The 13,906-nt window shown below is 34.5% G+C and overlaps 1 protein-coding gene across 2 annotated transcripts in view; it reads left to right on the forward strand.

Annotated features, from left to right (window-relative positions):
* Positions 1-13,906, forward strand: part of LOC101897111 (ecdysone receptor) — a 188,050-nt gene that overhangs the window by 116,692 nt on the left and 57,452 nt on the right. The window contains exon 2 of one of the 2 annotated variants that reach the window (XM_059128820.1): positions 12,646-13,396. The exons of the other annotated variant lie outside the window; for it this stretch is intronic. Within the exon in view, the coding sequence (XP_058984803.1) occupies positions 12,739-13,396 (658 nt within the window). The 5' untranslated portion in view covers positions 12,646-12,738. The remainder of the gene's footprint in view (positions 1-12,645; positions 13,397-13,906) is intronic. 2 annotated transcript variants of the gene reach the window in all.

Below are 13,906 nucleotides of genomic sequence, written 5' to 3' on the forward strand. Positions count from 1 at the left end.
CTGCTGTTTTCAATTTTTTTCTTTCAATTGTCTTTATCTATAAAAATAAAATAAAAACAGCAGCGACCGACCGAACGACGACCAAAAATGACCTTGATTTGTGCGAAAATAAAAGTGCAAAACATGAAAATAATTTTTGTTTGAATTTATCAGGACCAGGCTAGCAGCGAGCACATGCAGGCAGTAGCGTTGAAGAGGACAGCAGCGAGCAGATTGACAGTAATCAGCCATTAAAACAACAGCAGCAACAGCAACAAAAAGAAAAAAAAAATGAAAACAAAAGAAACAACGAAAAAAAATTATCAACATCTACTCTCTCTGTGTGTGACAACAAATACAAATACCTTCCTTCCATGACTACAACAACAAAACGTGCATTATTTTGCAATTTGACAAAAATTATTGCTGTGACGCATTTAAAAAATTCCAAAAACAAAAATATTCCACAAAAAAAAAACAACAAAGACAACAATAACCAGAATTTTGAAATTAATGACTTTCTTATTACAGGACTTGAGAATCTGTGGTGAAATGCGAATTTAAATGGTTTGGGGTTTGGGAAATTCTAATGACTTTATGAAATAAAAACTGGCTACTCCGAAGCCGGACTCGAAACAGAAGCAAAATTTTCAACTTCGACATAAACGACCAATTTTCGATCGAAAAAAAGGCCCTTATGACGAAGGAAAACCCCCCATTCCAAGTATTTTTTTTTTCAAAATTCGGATTTAATTCAAATAAATTAAAATAATATTACAAACTAATTTGAAATTAGGGTTTTCTTTCGTATTCAATTTGATATCGCCATGAAAGCCTCGAAAGGTGAGAATACATAAGCAGCTTGACTTCATGTCCTGGCACGTTTCGTGACATAACATAGAGGAATGCCGCGCTCGCACTTTCGTTCGCTGCTCTGGTTTGGGAAAATACACATACATAGAAATTCAACAAAAAGTTCTCAGCAAGAGTAGAATCCGTCCACTCTAAAACGGGCGGGAGTAGCTCGCTCTTATTCGAGTTTTTATGTTTTGCTCGCTTGGTTTTTTCTGATCCCAGGTGTGCTCTCGCCTTTCACCATTTACTTGAAATCGAGCGAGTTTTTTCAGAGGTCAAAAACTAAAAGAGTGCTCAGCAAGAGTAGAATCCGCTCGTTTCGGTTGATTTTTGCTCGAGCGGGAATAACTCGCCCTTATTCAAGTTTTTTAGTTTTGCTCGTTTGGCTTTTTCTACTCCCAGGAGTGCTCTCGCCTTTCACCATTTACTCGGAATCGAGCGAGTTTTTCGGAGGTCTCTCTCCAGATATATCTAATCTAATTTCGTATCAGATATCTGGTCAACTTTCAAACTTCTAGAGACCCAGTTGAATACAATTCTCTCTCTCTCTCTCTCGGATTTCACCCAGCATAATTCTAAACCCTGGTGTGTAGTTTTTTAATTTCTTTGATTTTGTGATCGTAATTTTCAAACATTTTTTGGCCATCGATTCGTTTAAGCCTTATACTGCGCACCTCGTTCTAAATTACCCCACAGTTTTATTAATTTCACCATAACTTCAAAACTGTTGCTGTATGACTCACACAACTCTGTGACTTGTATTTTCATAACAAAAATATTAATTTTCAAATAATTGTGACGCATTGGGCGCCATTATTTTAGGATCTGGAGAAAAGTTTACAAATTTACCCAAATATCAACTGTTTTGATTTCCGAAACACTGAATGCAATTTTTCGGCCTCAATTTTTGTTTGCTTGGCATTTTGCTAGTCGTTATCAACAACCTTGACGAATATCGAAGATAAGGAAAGTAAAACCAAATATTGTGGAATATCTCTATCTTCCCCATAGCGAAATATATAGGAAATATATTTTTGGGATTGTTGGCACGATAAACTAGGTAGGGTATCATTTCTTATTCTATAGAAATTATCAATAAACCTGTGGAGGTGAGAAAGGTTACATGGGAAATTTTTTAAAGAAAATATTTTTTTTTTAATTTCATATTTTCATGGAACAGGAATGCCTCAAATCGAACTTTTTTCATATATTTTTCTGAATTGTAATGGGGACCTTTACCTCCAAAGGGGGGAATCCAAACTTAGTACCGCAAATGTAATAGATCCAGATACTGGAAAATATCAAGAAAAAAAAAAAAGATATTTAATCCGAAATTAGATTAGATATATCTGGAGACACACGTCCGAAAAACTCGCTCGAATTTGAGAAAAGGGTGAAACACTAAAGCACCCCAGGAAGTAAAAAAACAAAACGAGCAATACTCAGTTTATCCGAAAACGAGCAGATTCTACTCTTCCTATATATTATATCAGACCACATATCTGATCCGATATTAAATTAGATATATCTGGAGACAGAATTTGAGTAAAAGGTGAAAAGGCGGTAGCACTTCTGGGAGTATTTTTTCAGTTTCGCTTGAATAGGGGCGGGTTACTCCCGTTCGTTTTTGAGTGGGAGTAAAATTCATTCAAAAACGAACGAGTTTTTGTCATACCGCATTGTGGTATTTCTGTGTTTGCGCATTTTCTCAAACCACAGCAGCCAACGAAGCATAACCAAGCTCGTTGAAAAGCATTGCCACTAATCTATACCAAAAAAACCGATATTTTGACGGTATTTGGTTGCATTTGTACACCTGCCCTCGTCTTTACTGTTTTCTCTTCTCAGATTTTGTACACGAAAATCCCCTTCTCCCACAGTTCACAACAACATCCAAACCGGTTTTCTGTTACACACAAATACGCAAAAAAATGGTTTCATTCACTCGATTTCACTCTTCGAGCAAATTATTACTCTCTTTCGAGCTATTCGGCTCCCACTCAAGTTGTTCAGACAGCAGCGTCAACGCTCTCAGATGAAAGAAAATAGTGAGGAGGAAACTCCCAAAAACAACTCTCGCTCATCTATAGCTCCCACTCGCAAATAAGTTTCGCTCCCGAATGATTACGAACAAATCTGTGCTCAAAATCTGACAGGAATGGTTGCCGGGAATAGGAAGAGTGCATTTTTTGCATCTTCGGAAGAGTGTCGCATGTTTTCGGTTACATTATAGAGTTCCCTCTGAACTTGGGTCAGAAACTCATTCGATATTCCATATGCCTCAATAGAATATCCGAGCCAAAGTATATCGGATTTTTGAACCCAAATCGATCTGACTTTTTTAAGCGGGTTTTTTCATTTTGCTACTTTGGTGAATTTGAGCATTTATCGGTCTATTTTCCAAATCTCTCTCTCTCATTTTGGAATTACTCTAAAAGTTGTCCTTTTTATATCTCCCAAAATTCACCTGAATCCCCCGAAAATGAAACACTCAACTCTGGAAGTTGGGACAACTTTATTCGTCGTATAGCTATAGCAAGTAGGCAGAACAAGCTAAAGACTAAGCAGCAGAAGAAAAGCAACAAGTCTGGCAACCAACCAACCTTTGAGTCAGTCAGTCAGTCCACCAGCCAGCCAGTAATTATAGCCAACATTAAGCAACCAAAATACAAAAAAGAGACGAAAGAGACAATTTCAAACAAGTTTTTATTGTTGTTGTTAATTTCATTTTAAGTGGCGGCAAATCACGTCACATCAGGTTGGTTCGACGACGACGACGTGCGTTGGATTTTTTCTTAAGTTCTACTCAGAGCTCAGAGACGGACACGGGACACACACACGAGACGATCAAACCACTACAAATCCAAAAAAATCACGATACAAATAGAATTTGTGGCTGAAAGCGTTGTCGTAGCCGCAATCAATTCATTTAGACTTGTTTCTCGACGAAATAAGCAAAGAAAATAAAAGCCAGGTCTTCAACAACCAAAAAAAAAAAAAAAAAGGTAATAAAATGAATTGAAACAACAACAACAAATACCCATATGAGAAATTTGGATATAATAACACACATACCGAACGAAAGGAGATAGAAATACGCTGCTGGCTCTAAGTCTTCGACGAACCGTATCCAGAAAAAAGAGAGTTTAGAAAAACAAGTCTCAAAGGAGGCTATGCCATTTTGGCCAAATTTTAGGCTTTATCAAGCATTTTTGTTGTCTCTAAACGAGCCATACTTTGTCTTCCTGACAATAGCAGAAACACAAAAACGATCCATCAATCAAATGTTCCTTTCTAAGGAGAGAGGAGATCACCAACAAAAAAAGAAGAAATACAAAATTTGCCGGGTTGGCTTTTTATGATAATTGTTTCGAAAAGCAGCTTTAGTCATGCAAACGTCATGAGGGGCATATAAATTCTGTTCTAAGGAAATGTTTTGTTCAAGGATCATAATTGATGCCTATACGCTCTGATTCACCTCTCCGTGCAATATAGGTTTTTTATTCTAAAACCGTTTTGAAAATTCTTAGAAAATATTATTTTTGCCAAAGTAATTTGAGGCATGTAGGCAACAAGAACTATCGTTTGTGATTCAAGGATTTCGACCAAAAATAGCCAAAGGGGGGAATTGTTTTATTGGCATGAAAATATTTAGAAAAAAATAACATCAAATATGGAATTTCCAAGAATTCGCGTATTTGAAAATGATCTTCATGTTTGAATCGGGATAGTGGTGAGGCATGTTGTTCCCTTCGTGTCTAGAATATTATTTTTACCGAAAGTCGTCAGAAACACCCATTTTTTGATAATCGAATTCATTTGGAATTCCAAAAATTGCCAACTTCCTCTAAAATAATCCAATAATAAGTTCTCTCCCCGGAGCCGAGCTCTGATGTTTTAGCCGAAATTTCGTACCGATATCTGTTCGAATTTTAGTAAAAAGCAGGGCTATCGAGTCACTTTTCTAGGCTATTCAGCATATTTGTATTGAGATCTATGCTATTCGTTAGCTTTTCTACAGAAAACTATTCTATTCAGCAAATTTTCTAATGATTCTATTTAGATCATTTCCTATAGAAAATCTTCTGTAGGAAACTGTGCTACAAAGCAACTTTCCTATAGTAAGCTGTGCTACTCTTCAACTTTGCTCTTAAAATGCTATGCTATTTAAAAACTTGAACCGATTTCTATACTATCCCATTTAGCAAACATGCTATTCAGTTACTTTCCAGAATAGCACAGATATGCTATTCAGTAAATTTTATTATTTCAATTAATTTCCTGTAGAGTACTGTGCTACTTGACAAGCTTCTATAGAATTCGATGCTATTCAGCTACATTTCGATAGAAAACTATGTCATTCAGCAACTTGCTTTTAGAAAACTATTGTATATGGCAAATGTCAAAAACTATGCTATTCAATGCTATTTGTTACAGAAAACTGTGCTATCCAGCAAATTTTGTGGAGAAACCTAAGCTATTTAGCAACTTTCTGCAGAAATCAATAAATTTCTATAGACAACTGGGCTACTCATCATCTTTTCTATTGAAAACTGTGCTACTCTGCAACTTTTCTATAAAAACCTATGCTATTCAGAACCTTTCTATATTTTTCCATAAAAATCTATGCTATTTATGAACTTCCTGAGGAATTTTATGCTATGTTATGCAAATGTTCTACAAAAAAGCTATGCTATTCTGGTACTTTCCTGTAGAGGCTTTTCTACTCAACCGCTTTCTATGGAAATCCATGCTATTCAGTAAATTTTCAATATATAAAGGCATGTTATTCCTCAAATTTAGTGTTGAAAACTATGCTATTATGCTTGCAATTTTACTTTTTTGTTATGATATTCAGCAGCTTTCTGCAAAAATCTATGCTATTCTGAAACTTTTCTATAGAAAACGATGATATTTAGAAATTGTCCTATGAAACCACCTATGCTATTCATCAAATGTTGAACAGATATCTATGCTACTCAGCAACTTTTTGCAAAAAATAGCTTTTCCAAAGAAAACTATAGTATTCAGCAAATTTTCTACAAATAGTATTCTATTTTGCTTATTTAAAAAATAGGTAGAAAAAATACGCTATTTAGCTTCTTTTCTGTACAAAGCTTTGCTATTCAGAAACGTTTTTATAGAAAAGTGTGCTACTTGGAAATTTAAAAAAACCTTTTTATTAATCTACTTTCAGTAGAAATATTTGCTATTTAACCACTTTCTTAAGCAAAATATTCTGCAATTTTTATTTTTCCGAAGAAGCTATGTTATTTCGTAAATTTTTATATAAATCTATGCTATTCCGCAAATTTTCTATAAAAAAACTATGCTATTTATAGCTACCTTCCTTTAGAAAGCTGTGCTATTCAACAACTTTATATAGAAGACTATGCTATTCAGGAAATTTGTTATATTTGTTATACATTTATGCTATTCAGAATCTTTTCTATAGAAAACTTACTATTCCGTTAATTTTCTACAAAAACCAATACAAGCAAATACAGAATACTTACTGTTCCGCAAATTTTGTTAAAAAAATTATGCTATTCTGTGGATTTTGTACAGAAAACTATGCTATTCAGCCACTTTTCTGAAGAAGCTATGGCCTTTGTCAGATTTCTATATAAATCTATGATATTTCGCAAAATTCCTATGAGAAACCTATGCTATTCAACTACCTTCCTTTAGAAAGATGTGTTATTCCACAACTTTGTGTAGAAAACTTTGCTATTCAGCAAATTTTCAAAATAAAAATGTGTTAGTCTGCCACTGTCCAGTAGAATGCTATGCTATTCAGCAACTATTTATGGAAATTTATGCTATTCTGCAATTTTTCTGTAGAAAACTCACTATGCCGTAAAGTTTCTACAAAAACCAATGTCATTCAGCAAATTTAGATAACTATGCTATTCAGTCATTTCCTGAACTGTAAATGGATTCTACTTAGCAACTCTTCGCGGAAATCTATGCTATTTGCAGATTTACTTCTGTAGAAATGTATGCTATTCCGCGACGTTTTGCTACTCAGTAACTTTTACATATGAAATTATGCTATTCGGTATTTCTACATAGCAATCTATGCTATTTCAGCTACTTTTCCTCAGAAAAATTAGAACTTTTCATAGAAATGTATGCTATTTAGCAGCTTATCCATTAATTATTATGCTATTGAAGAACGTTTCTGTAGAAAAAAAAATTATTTAACCTATTAATTATTTTTCAGATTATTTTCGTTATAAATTTACTATCCAGCTAATTTTGTTCTATTGAAAAAAAATTCTATAGAAATCTATGCTATTCCTCAAAACCTATGCTATTCATCTATGTCCTGTAAAAAGCTATGCTATTCAGCTACTTCCTATAGAAATATATCCTGCATAGCAACTTTCCACGGAAATCTATGCTATTTAGCAGCAACAACTTCTGTAGGAAAGTATTCTATTCCACAACTTTTTGCTATTCAATAACTTTTACATAGGAAATTATGCTATTTTGTATTTTTCCATAAAAACCTATGCCATTTCACCTACTTTTCTTTAGAAAAAATATGCTATTGAGCAACTTTCCGTACAAATGTATGCTATTCCGCAATTTTTTGCTATTTACTAACTTAAATGGGAAATTATGCTATTCAGTATTTTTCTATAAAAATCTATGACATTTCACCTATTTTTCCTCAAAAAAAAAAAAAAAATTATATAAAGGAACATTCCGTGAACATTTCTATAGAAAAAATAGCTTTAACATAGCTTTTTTCGTTAATTATCTATGCTATTCATCTATTCTCGTAAAAAGCTATGATATTTAGCAACTTTCTATACCAATGTATCCCATTTAGCAACTTTCCATGGAAATCTATGCAATTTAGTAAATTTTCTTTTAAAAATCTATACTATTCAGCAACTTTCTGTAGAAAATTATGCTATTCTCCAACTTTTTGCTATTCAATAATTTTTACATAGGAAATTATGCTATTTTGTATTTTTCCATAAAAACCAATGCCATTTCACCCACTTTTCCTCAGAAAAAATGCTATTAAGGAACTTTCCGTTGAAGTAAATGCTATTCAACAATTTTTTTTATAGAAAGCTAGATTTAACCTACTAACTATTCTCCACCTTTTTTCGTTATACTTTGCTATTCAGTTTCTTTCCTGAAGAAGATATATTTTTAGCAACTTTCCATTGAAATCTATGCTATTCCGAAAAATTTTTCTATGAAAAACCTATGCTATTAAGCCATCTCTTGTAAAAAACTATGCTATTCTGCAACTTTCTATACAAATGTATCCTACTTAGGAACTTCCCACGGAACTCTATGCTATTTATCACGTTTCTTTTAAAAAACTATACTACTCAGCAACTTTCGGTAGAAATGTATGCTATTCCGCAATTTTTTGCTATTCAATAATTTTTACAAAAGAAATTATGCTATTTTGTGTTTTTCCATAAAAATCTACTCTATTTCAACTATTTTTTCTCAGAAAAATATGTTTTTGAGGAACTTTCCGTAGAAGTATATGCTATTTAGGAAATATATGCTATTCTGCAAATTATGCTATTCAAGAACTTTTCTGTAGAAAAAAAAAGTATTTAACGTATTAACTGTTCTCCAGCTTTTTTCGTTATAAAATTGCTATTTTGCTATTTTTTTTTTCTATAGAAAAAATATGACTGTTCTGACACCTTCCTATAGAAAATTACTTTATTCAGAAAAAAAGCTATTCAACAACTTTCGATAGAAATGTATGCTATTTCGCAACATTTTGCTATTCAATAACTTTTACATAAGACATTATTTCAGCTATTTTTCCTTCGAAAAATAGTCCATTAAGGCACTTTCCCCTATTTGCTATTCAGCAAATTATGCTATTCAACAATTTTTCTATCGAAAAAAATCGTTAACCTATTATCTTCCATCTTTTTCCTTATAAATCAGCTACATTTGTTCCGTAGAAAAACTATCGCTGTTCTGACACCTTCTTATGGAAAATTACTCCATTCTGCAACTGGTTGTAGCATGACTCACCTGCAAAATACTTTTCTACAGAATATTTCACAATTGGCTATTAATCTACCTCATATGACTTCTCTTTCTCACTACCTCTCTCTCCTTTTCTTTCTCTCTCTCTCTCTCTCTCTCTCTCTCTTTCTGTTTACAGAATTTTACTTACATTTCAAAAGTCAAACGCAAAACGAAAAATCATAATTCACAACTGATTGACAGAATGTCAGCTGCTGTATTTGTTTTTCAGCTTCCCCCCTCTCTTCTCTTCCCACCTTTCTTCTTCTGTTGTTGGGTGATTGACAATAACCACAACATGTCTCAGCTAATTATTCTTGGCCGAAAAAAAAATGCGTAAAAATCAACGATCACCAAAAAAAAAAACAACTTTTACGCATCTTTTCTTTGTTGTTGTTCTTTACACGGGGAGAGAGATAGGTATGTGTGTTGAGCGTGCGTGTGTGTGTGTGTGCGTGAGTGCGTATTTGGCCTATCTTATTGGCCATCCATGCCAATACGATGTTAACGTATTCCCTTCCCGTAGCCTCTGCCATCCATGGCTATTTTGCTGTTAACCAAGTTAATGTTGTTGCTGTTGTTATTGCTTCTGCCGCCCGTGTGTAATTCGCGCTTAGAATATTTTCGATTTTTGTTTTCTCAAGCATTTCTTCTTTGTGCAAAAATTTCTCTTTCATTCCTCCGGGTTTCGTTTTGAACTCTGGACATGGATAGTAACTTGGATGGCTGGCAGATAGGTAGGTAGGTAGGTTGGTTGGCTAGGTTGGTTGTGGGCTTAATAGACATAGACATTCCTTCCAAAGAGTTATCGGAGTTTTTTATTTTTTTTTTGCTTTGATTTGATTTCATTACACCAATACATCTACAGGGAAACATGTGTGTGTGTTAGAGCTATATTAAAATCGTTTTTTTTCAGTTTTGTTTTGGCCAGCCAGCTTGATATTTGAGCTTTAACTTGTAGCCAGCGAGTGTTCGAGACCAAGAAATCGCGTTTAAAGTGATTTTTTTTGGTGGTGGTGTGCTGCGCGGTGGTTCTTGTTGTTGTTATAGCCAAAATGAAAACAACGTTCGTTCCATCAACAGCAGTAATAACAACAACAAAAACATCGACTTACTAGCCCGGCTAACTGCTTGTGTTGGGCAACCTGTTTCGCTGGAGACCGGTTTTCTGGCTGCCAGAGTTCTCTTTGTTGTTGTTCTTCTTTTTTTTCGTATTCTTGGTTATTATGACGATCGATGGTTAGATGGTGGGGCGGATGGACGGACGTTTGTACGAACGATTGGACAAGTATTACTAACTCATTTTTTCTTTCATTCGTTCAAAAAAAAAAATACCCACAAATTGATCATGTGTTGCTGCTGCTGCTGCTCTACTGTTACTCCTTCTTATTGTTGTTTTTGTTGCTCCATCTTGTTGTTGCTGTGAATATTCGTTATGAGGAGGAGAAGGCTTTTGTTTGGCATGTCTTTTTCGTTGGTTGTTTTTTTTTTTAGAAGTTTAGCTTAATCATCATTTTAAAGTTCTCCACAAAAGACAACAACGACAACAACTACAATTTTTAATGAATAAATTGGATTTTTTTTCCTTGGCGTGTTTTGCTTTTGTCTTTTTCAAAAACAACGAGCGTTAGTATTTGAGAATTACAAAGCAAAAAAAAAAAACGAATAACCAAAAAAAAGAGCAGAACGAAAAATAATTCGCATGAAACAAATGATTTATTTCCGTATAAAAAATTGGGCAAAACAAAACAAGAAGAAGCTGGCAAAAACTCAGGAAAAAAAGATCAAGAAGCTGTTGAGAAAAAACGAACACCCTGGGCTTCATATTGAAGTTCTGTTCTTTGGAATCAGAAATGTAGGGCGATTCGTGTATTTCCAACTGGTAGCCTGTCATTAGAAAAGTGTCATATTCGGCAAATTTTCTAGAGATAACTGTTATACTCAGAAAATTTTTTTTGTAGAAAACTGTGATACTCAGCAACATTTCCATAGAAAAATGTGCAATTTTGCATTTTTTCTATAGGCAACTGTTATACTTAGCATATTTTACAAAACTGTTATACTCAGTTACTTTTCGATAGAAAACAATGCTACTCAGCAACTTTTCTATAGAAAACTGTGCTACACGACAACTTCTCTATAGAAAACTGTGCTACTCGGCAACTTTTCTATACAAAACTGTGATACTCAAAAAATTTTCTATAGTAAAATGTCATACTCAGCAACTTTTCTGTAGAAAATTGTGCTAATCAGCAACTTTTCTATAGAACACTGTGCTACTTAGCAACTTTTCCATAGAACACTGTGCTACTTAGCAACTTTTCAATAGAAAACTGTTATACTCAGCAACTTTTCTATAGAAAACTTTTATACTCAGCAACTTCTCTATAGAAAAGTGTGCTACTCAGCAACTTTTCTATAGAAAACTGTGCTATTAGCAACTTTTCTATAGAAAACTGTGCCACTTAGCATTTTTTCTATAGAAAACTGTGCTAATCAGCAACTTTTCCATAGAAAACTGTGCTACTCACTAAGTTTTCTACAGAAAACTGTGCTACTCACCAAGTTTTCTACAGAAAACTGTGCTACTCACCAAGTTTTCTATAGAAAACTGTGCTACTCACCAAGTTTTCTATAGAAAACTGTGCTACTCACCAAGTTTTCTATAGAAAACTGTGCTACTCACCAAGTTTTCTATAGAAAACTGTGCTACTCACCAAGTTTTCTATAGAAAAATGTGCTACTCACCAAGTTTTCTATAGAAAACTGTGCTACTCACCAAGTTTTCTACAGAAAACTGTGCTACTCAGCAACTTTTCTTTAGAAATCTGTTCTACTCACATAGTTTTCTATAGAAAACTGTGGTATTCAGCAATTTTTCTATAGAAAACTTTTCTACTCACATAGTTTTCTATAGAAAACTGTGGTATTCAGCAACTTTTCTACAGAAAACTGTGCTACTCATCAACTTTTCTATAGAAAACTGCGCTATTTAGCATTTTTTCTAAAGAAAAATGTTATATGCAGTAATTTTCCCATAGAAAATTGTTATACTAAGCCACCATTCTATAGAAAACTGTGCTTTTTCTACATAAAAATATGCTATTTATCCTTTTTTTCCATAGAAAACTGTTATACTTTACAACTTTAAAAAAAAAAAAATATGCTACTCAGCAAATTTTCTTTAGAAGACTGTGCTACTCAGTAAGGAAATGTAATTTTTAGCATTTTTTTTTCCTTTTGAAAACTGTTATACACTACAATTTTTTTAAAGAAAACAGTTATACACTGCAGTTATTTATAGAAATCTGTGCTATTCAGCAACTTTTCTAAAAAACAAAGTATGCTATTCAGCAATTTTCTGTATAAAACTTTGCTACTCAGCAACTTTTCTATAGAAAACTGTGCTACTCAGCAACTTTTCTGAAGAAAGCTTTGTTATTTTGCAAATTTTCCATAAAAAATTGACATTCAGCTCATATTTTCTATGATTTTATTCCAAAATTTATTTTATTTCTTTCCGCTGACGCGTGTCTGAAGAATGTACAACAACAACAAAAAAAAACAACAATTTGACAATCATGTATAATTATTATAATGACATTATTACAACAACAATAATAATAACGATGACGGCGAGAGCGTGTGTTCTTTGTGTGTTTGTATTGCTACGCTTGTTGGTGGTGAACCCACCAGCCAGCCCATTCAGAATTCCTTGGAGTCCTAACGAGGCCTTGGAAAAAAACTAATTTTTTTTTCCCCCACTCCCCTCACCCCCATTTCTAGCATTTACAATAGATAAAAAATCGTTGAAAACAAAAAAAAAAACAATTTTTGCCGCCTAGCCGAGGAAAAACTTTACCAAAATTCGCCTTCCAAATGATGAAACGACGTTGGTCTAACAATGGTGGTTTTGCCGCCCTAAGAATGCTGGAAGAATCCTCATCCGAAGTCACATCCTCATCGAACGGCCTCGTCCTGTCTACCGAACTAAACATCTCACCCTCATCGCTGGATTCGCCGGACTACGGCGGCGAATCAGAGCTCTGGATGTGCAATGACCCCGCCTCCAACTACAATCAACACAGTGTGATTACCTCAATACACGGCTGCACCACGCTGCCGGCCCAGACTACGATAATACCTTTGCCCAACTCCAATTCGAATAGTTCGACGCAAAACTATACGAATGGTCACGGTGGAGGTGGAGGAGGTGGTGGTACCAATATGAATTCATCAGGAAATGGTTCGGTGCCCGGCATGACAAATCTGAATGGCCACAGCGGCATGGCCAGTCATCACAGTCAATCACATCACCTGAATGGCGGTGGTGGCACAGGAACGGGCCTGACCCAACACCAGCTGTCGGCCGCCATCCACCAGTCCCTGCAGAATGGCCATCCCATGCAAATGAATCACCAGAACGGCATCCATAGCCTGACTAATGGTCTCAACCATCATCAGCTGATGAATGGCAACAACAACAGCATGATGCATCATACACCGCGCTCCGAATCGGTTAATTCGATATCATCAGGTAAGTGGGAGGGGAATTAAGTTGCCTCAATGGGGTGAATAAAATATTGAAATTTAAAAAATAGAATTGGAAAACATTTTTATAAATTGGGTGTCCTATAGAGAGCAGCAATTTGTATATAGAAAACTGTTATACTCAGCAAATGTTCTATACAAAACTATGCAATTTCGCAACTTTTCAATAGAAAAACTGTGCTACTCAGCAACTTTTCTTTAGAAAACTGTGCTACTCGGGAACTTTTCTATAGAAAACTGTGCTACTCATCAACTTTTCTATAGAAAACTGTGCTACTCCCTAACTTTTCTATAGAAAACTGTACTACTCAGCAACTTTTCTATAGAAAACTGTGCTACTCAGCAACTGAAAACTGTGAAAAAAATTTGCTACTCAGCAACTTTTCTATAGAAAACTGTGCTACTCAGCAACTTTTCTATAGAAAACTGTGCTACTCAGCAACTTTTCTATAGGAAACTGTGCTACTCAGCAACTTTTCTATAGAAAACTGTGCTA

The sequence above is a fragment of the Musca domestica genome, unplaced genomic scaffold, assembly GCF_030504385.1.
Source record: "Musca domestica strain aabys unplaced genomic scaffold, Musca_domestica.polishedcontigs.V.1.1 58, whole genome shotgun sequence".
Classification (NCBI taxonomy): domain Eukaryota; kingdom Metazoa; phylum Arthropoda; class Insecta; order Diptera; family Muscidae; genus Musca; species Musca domestica.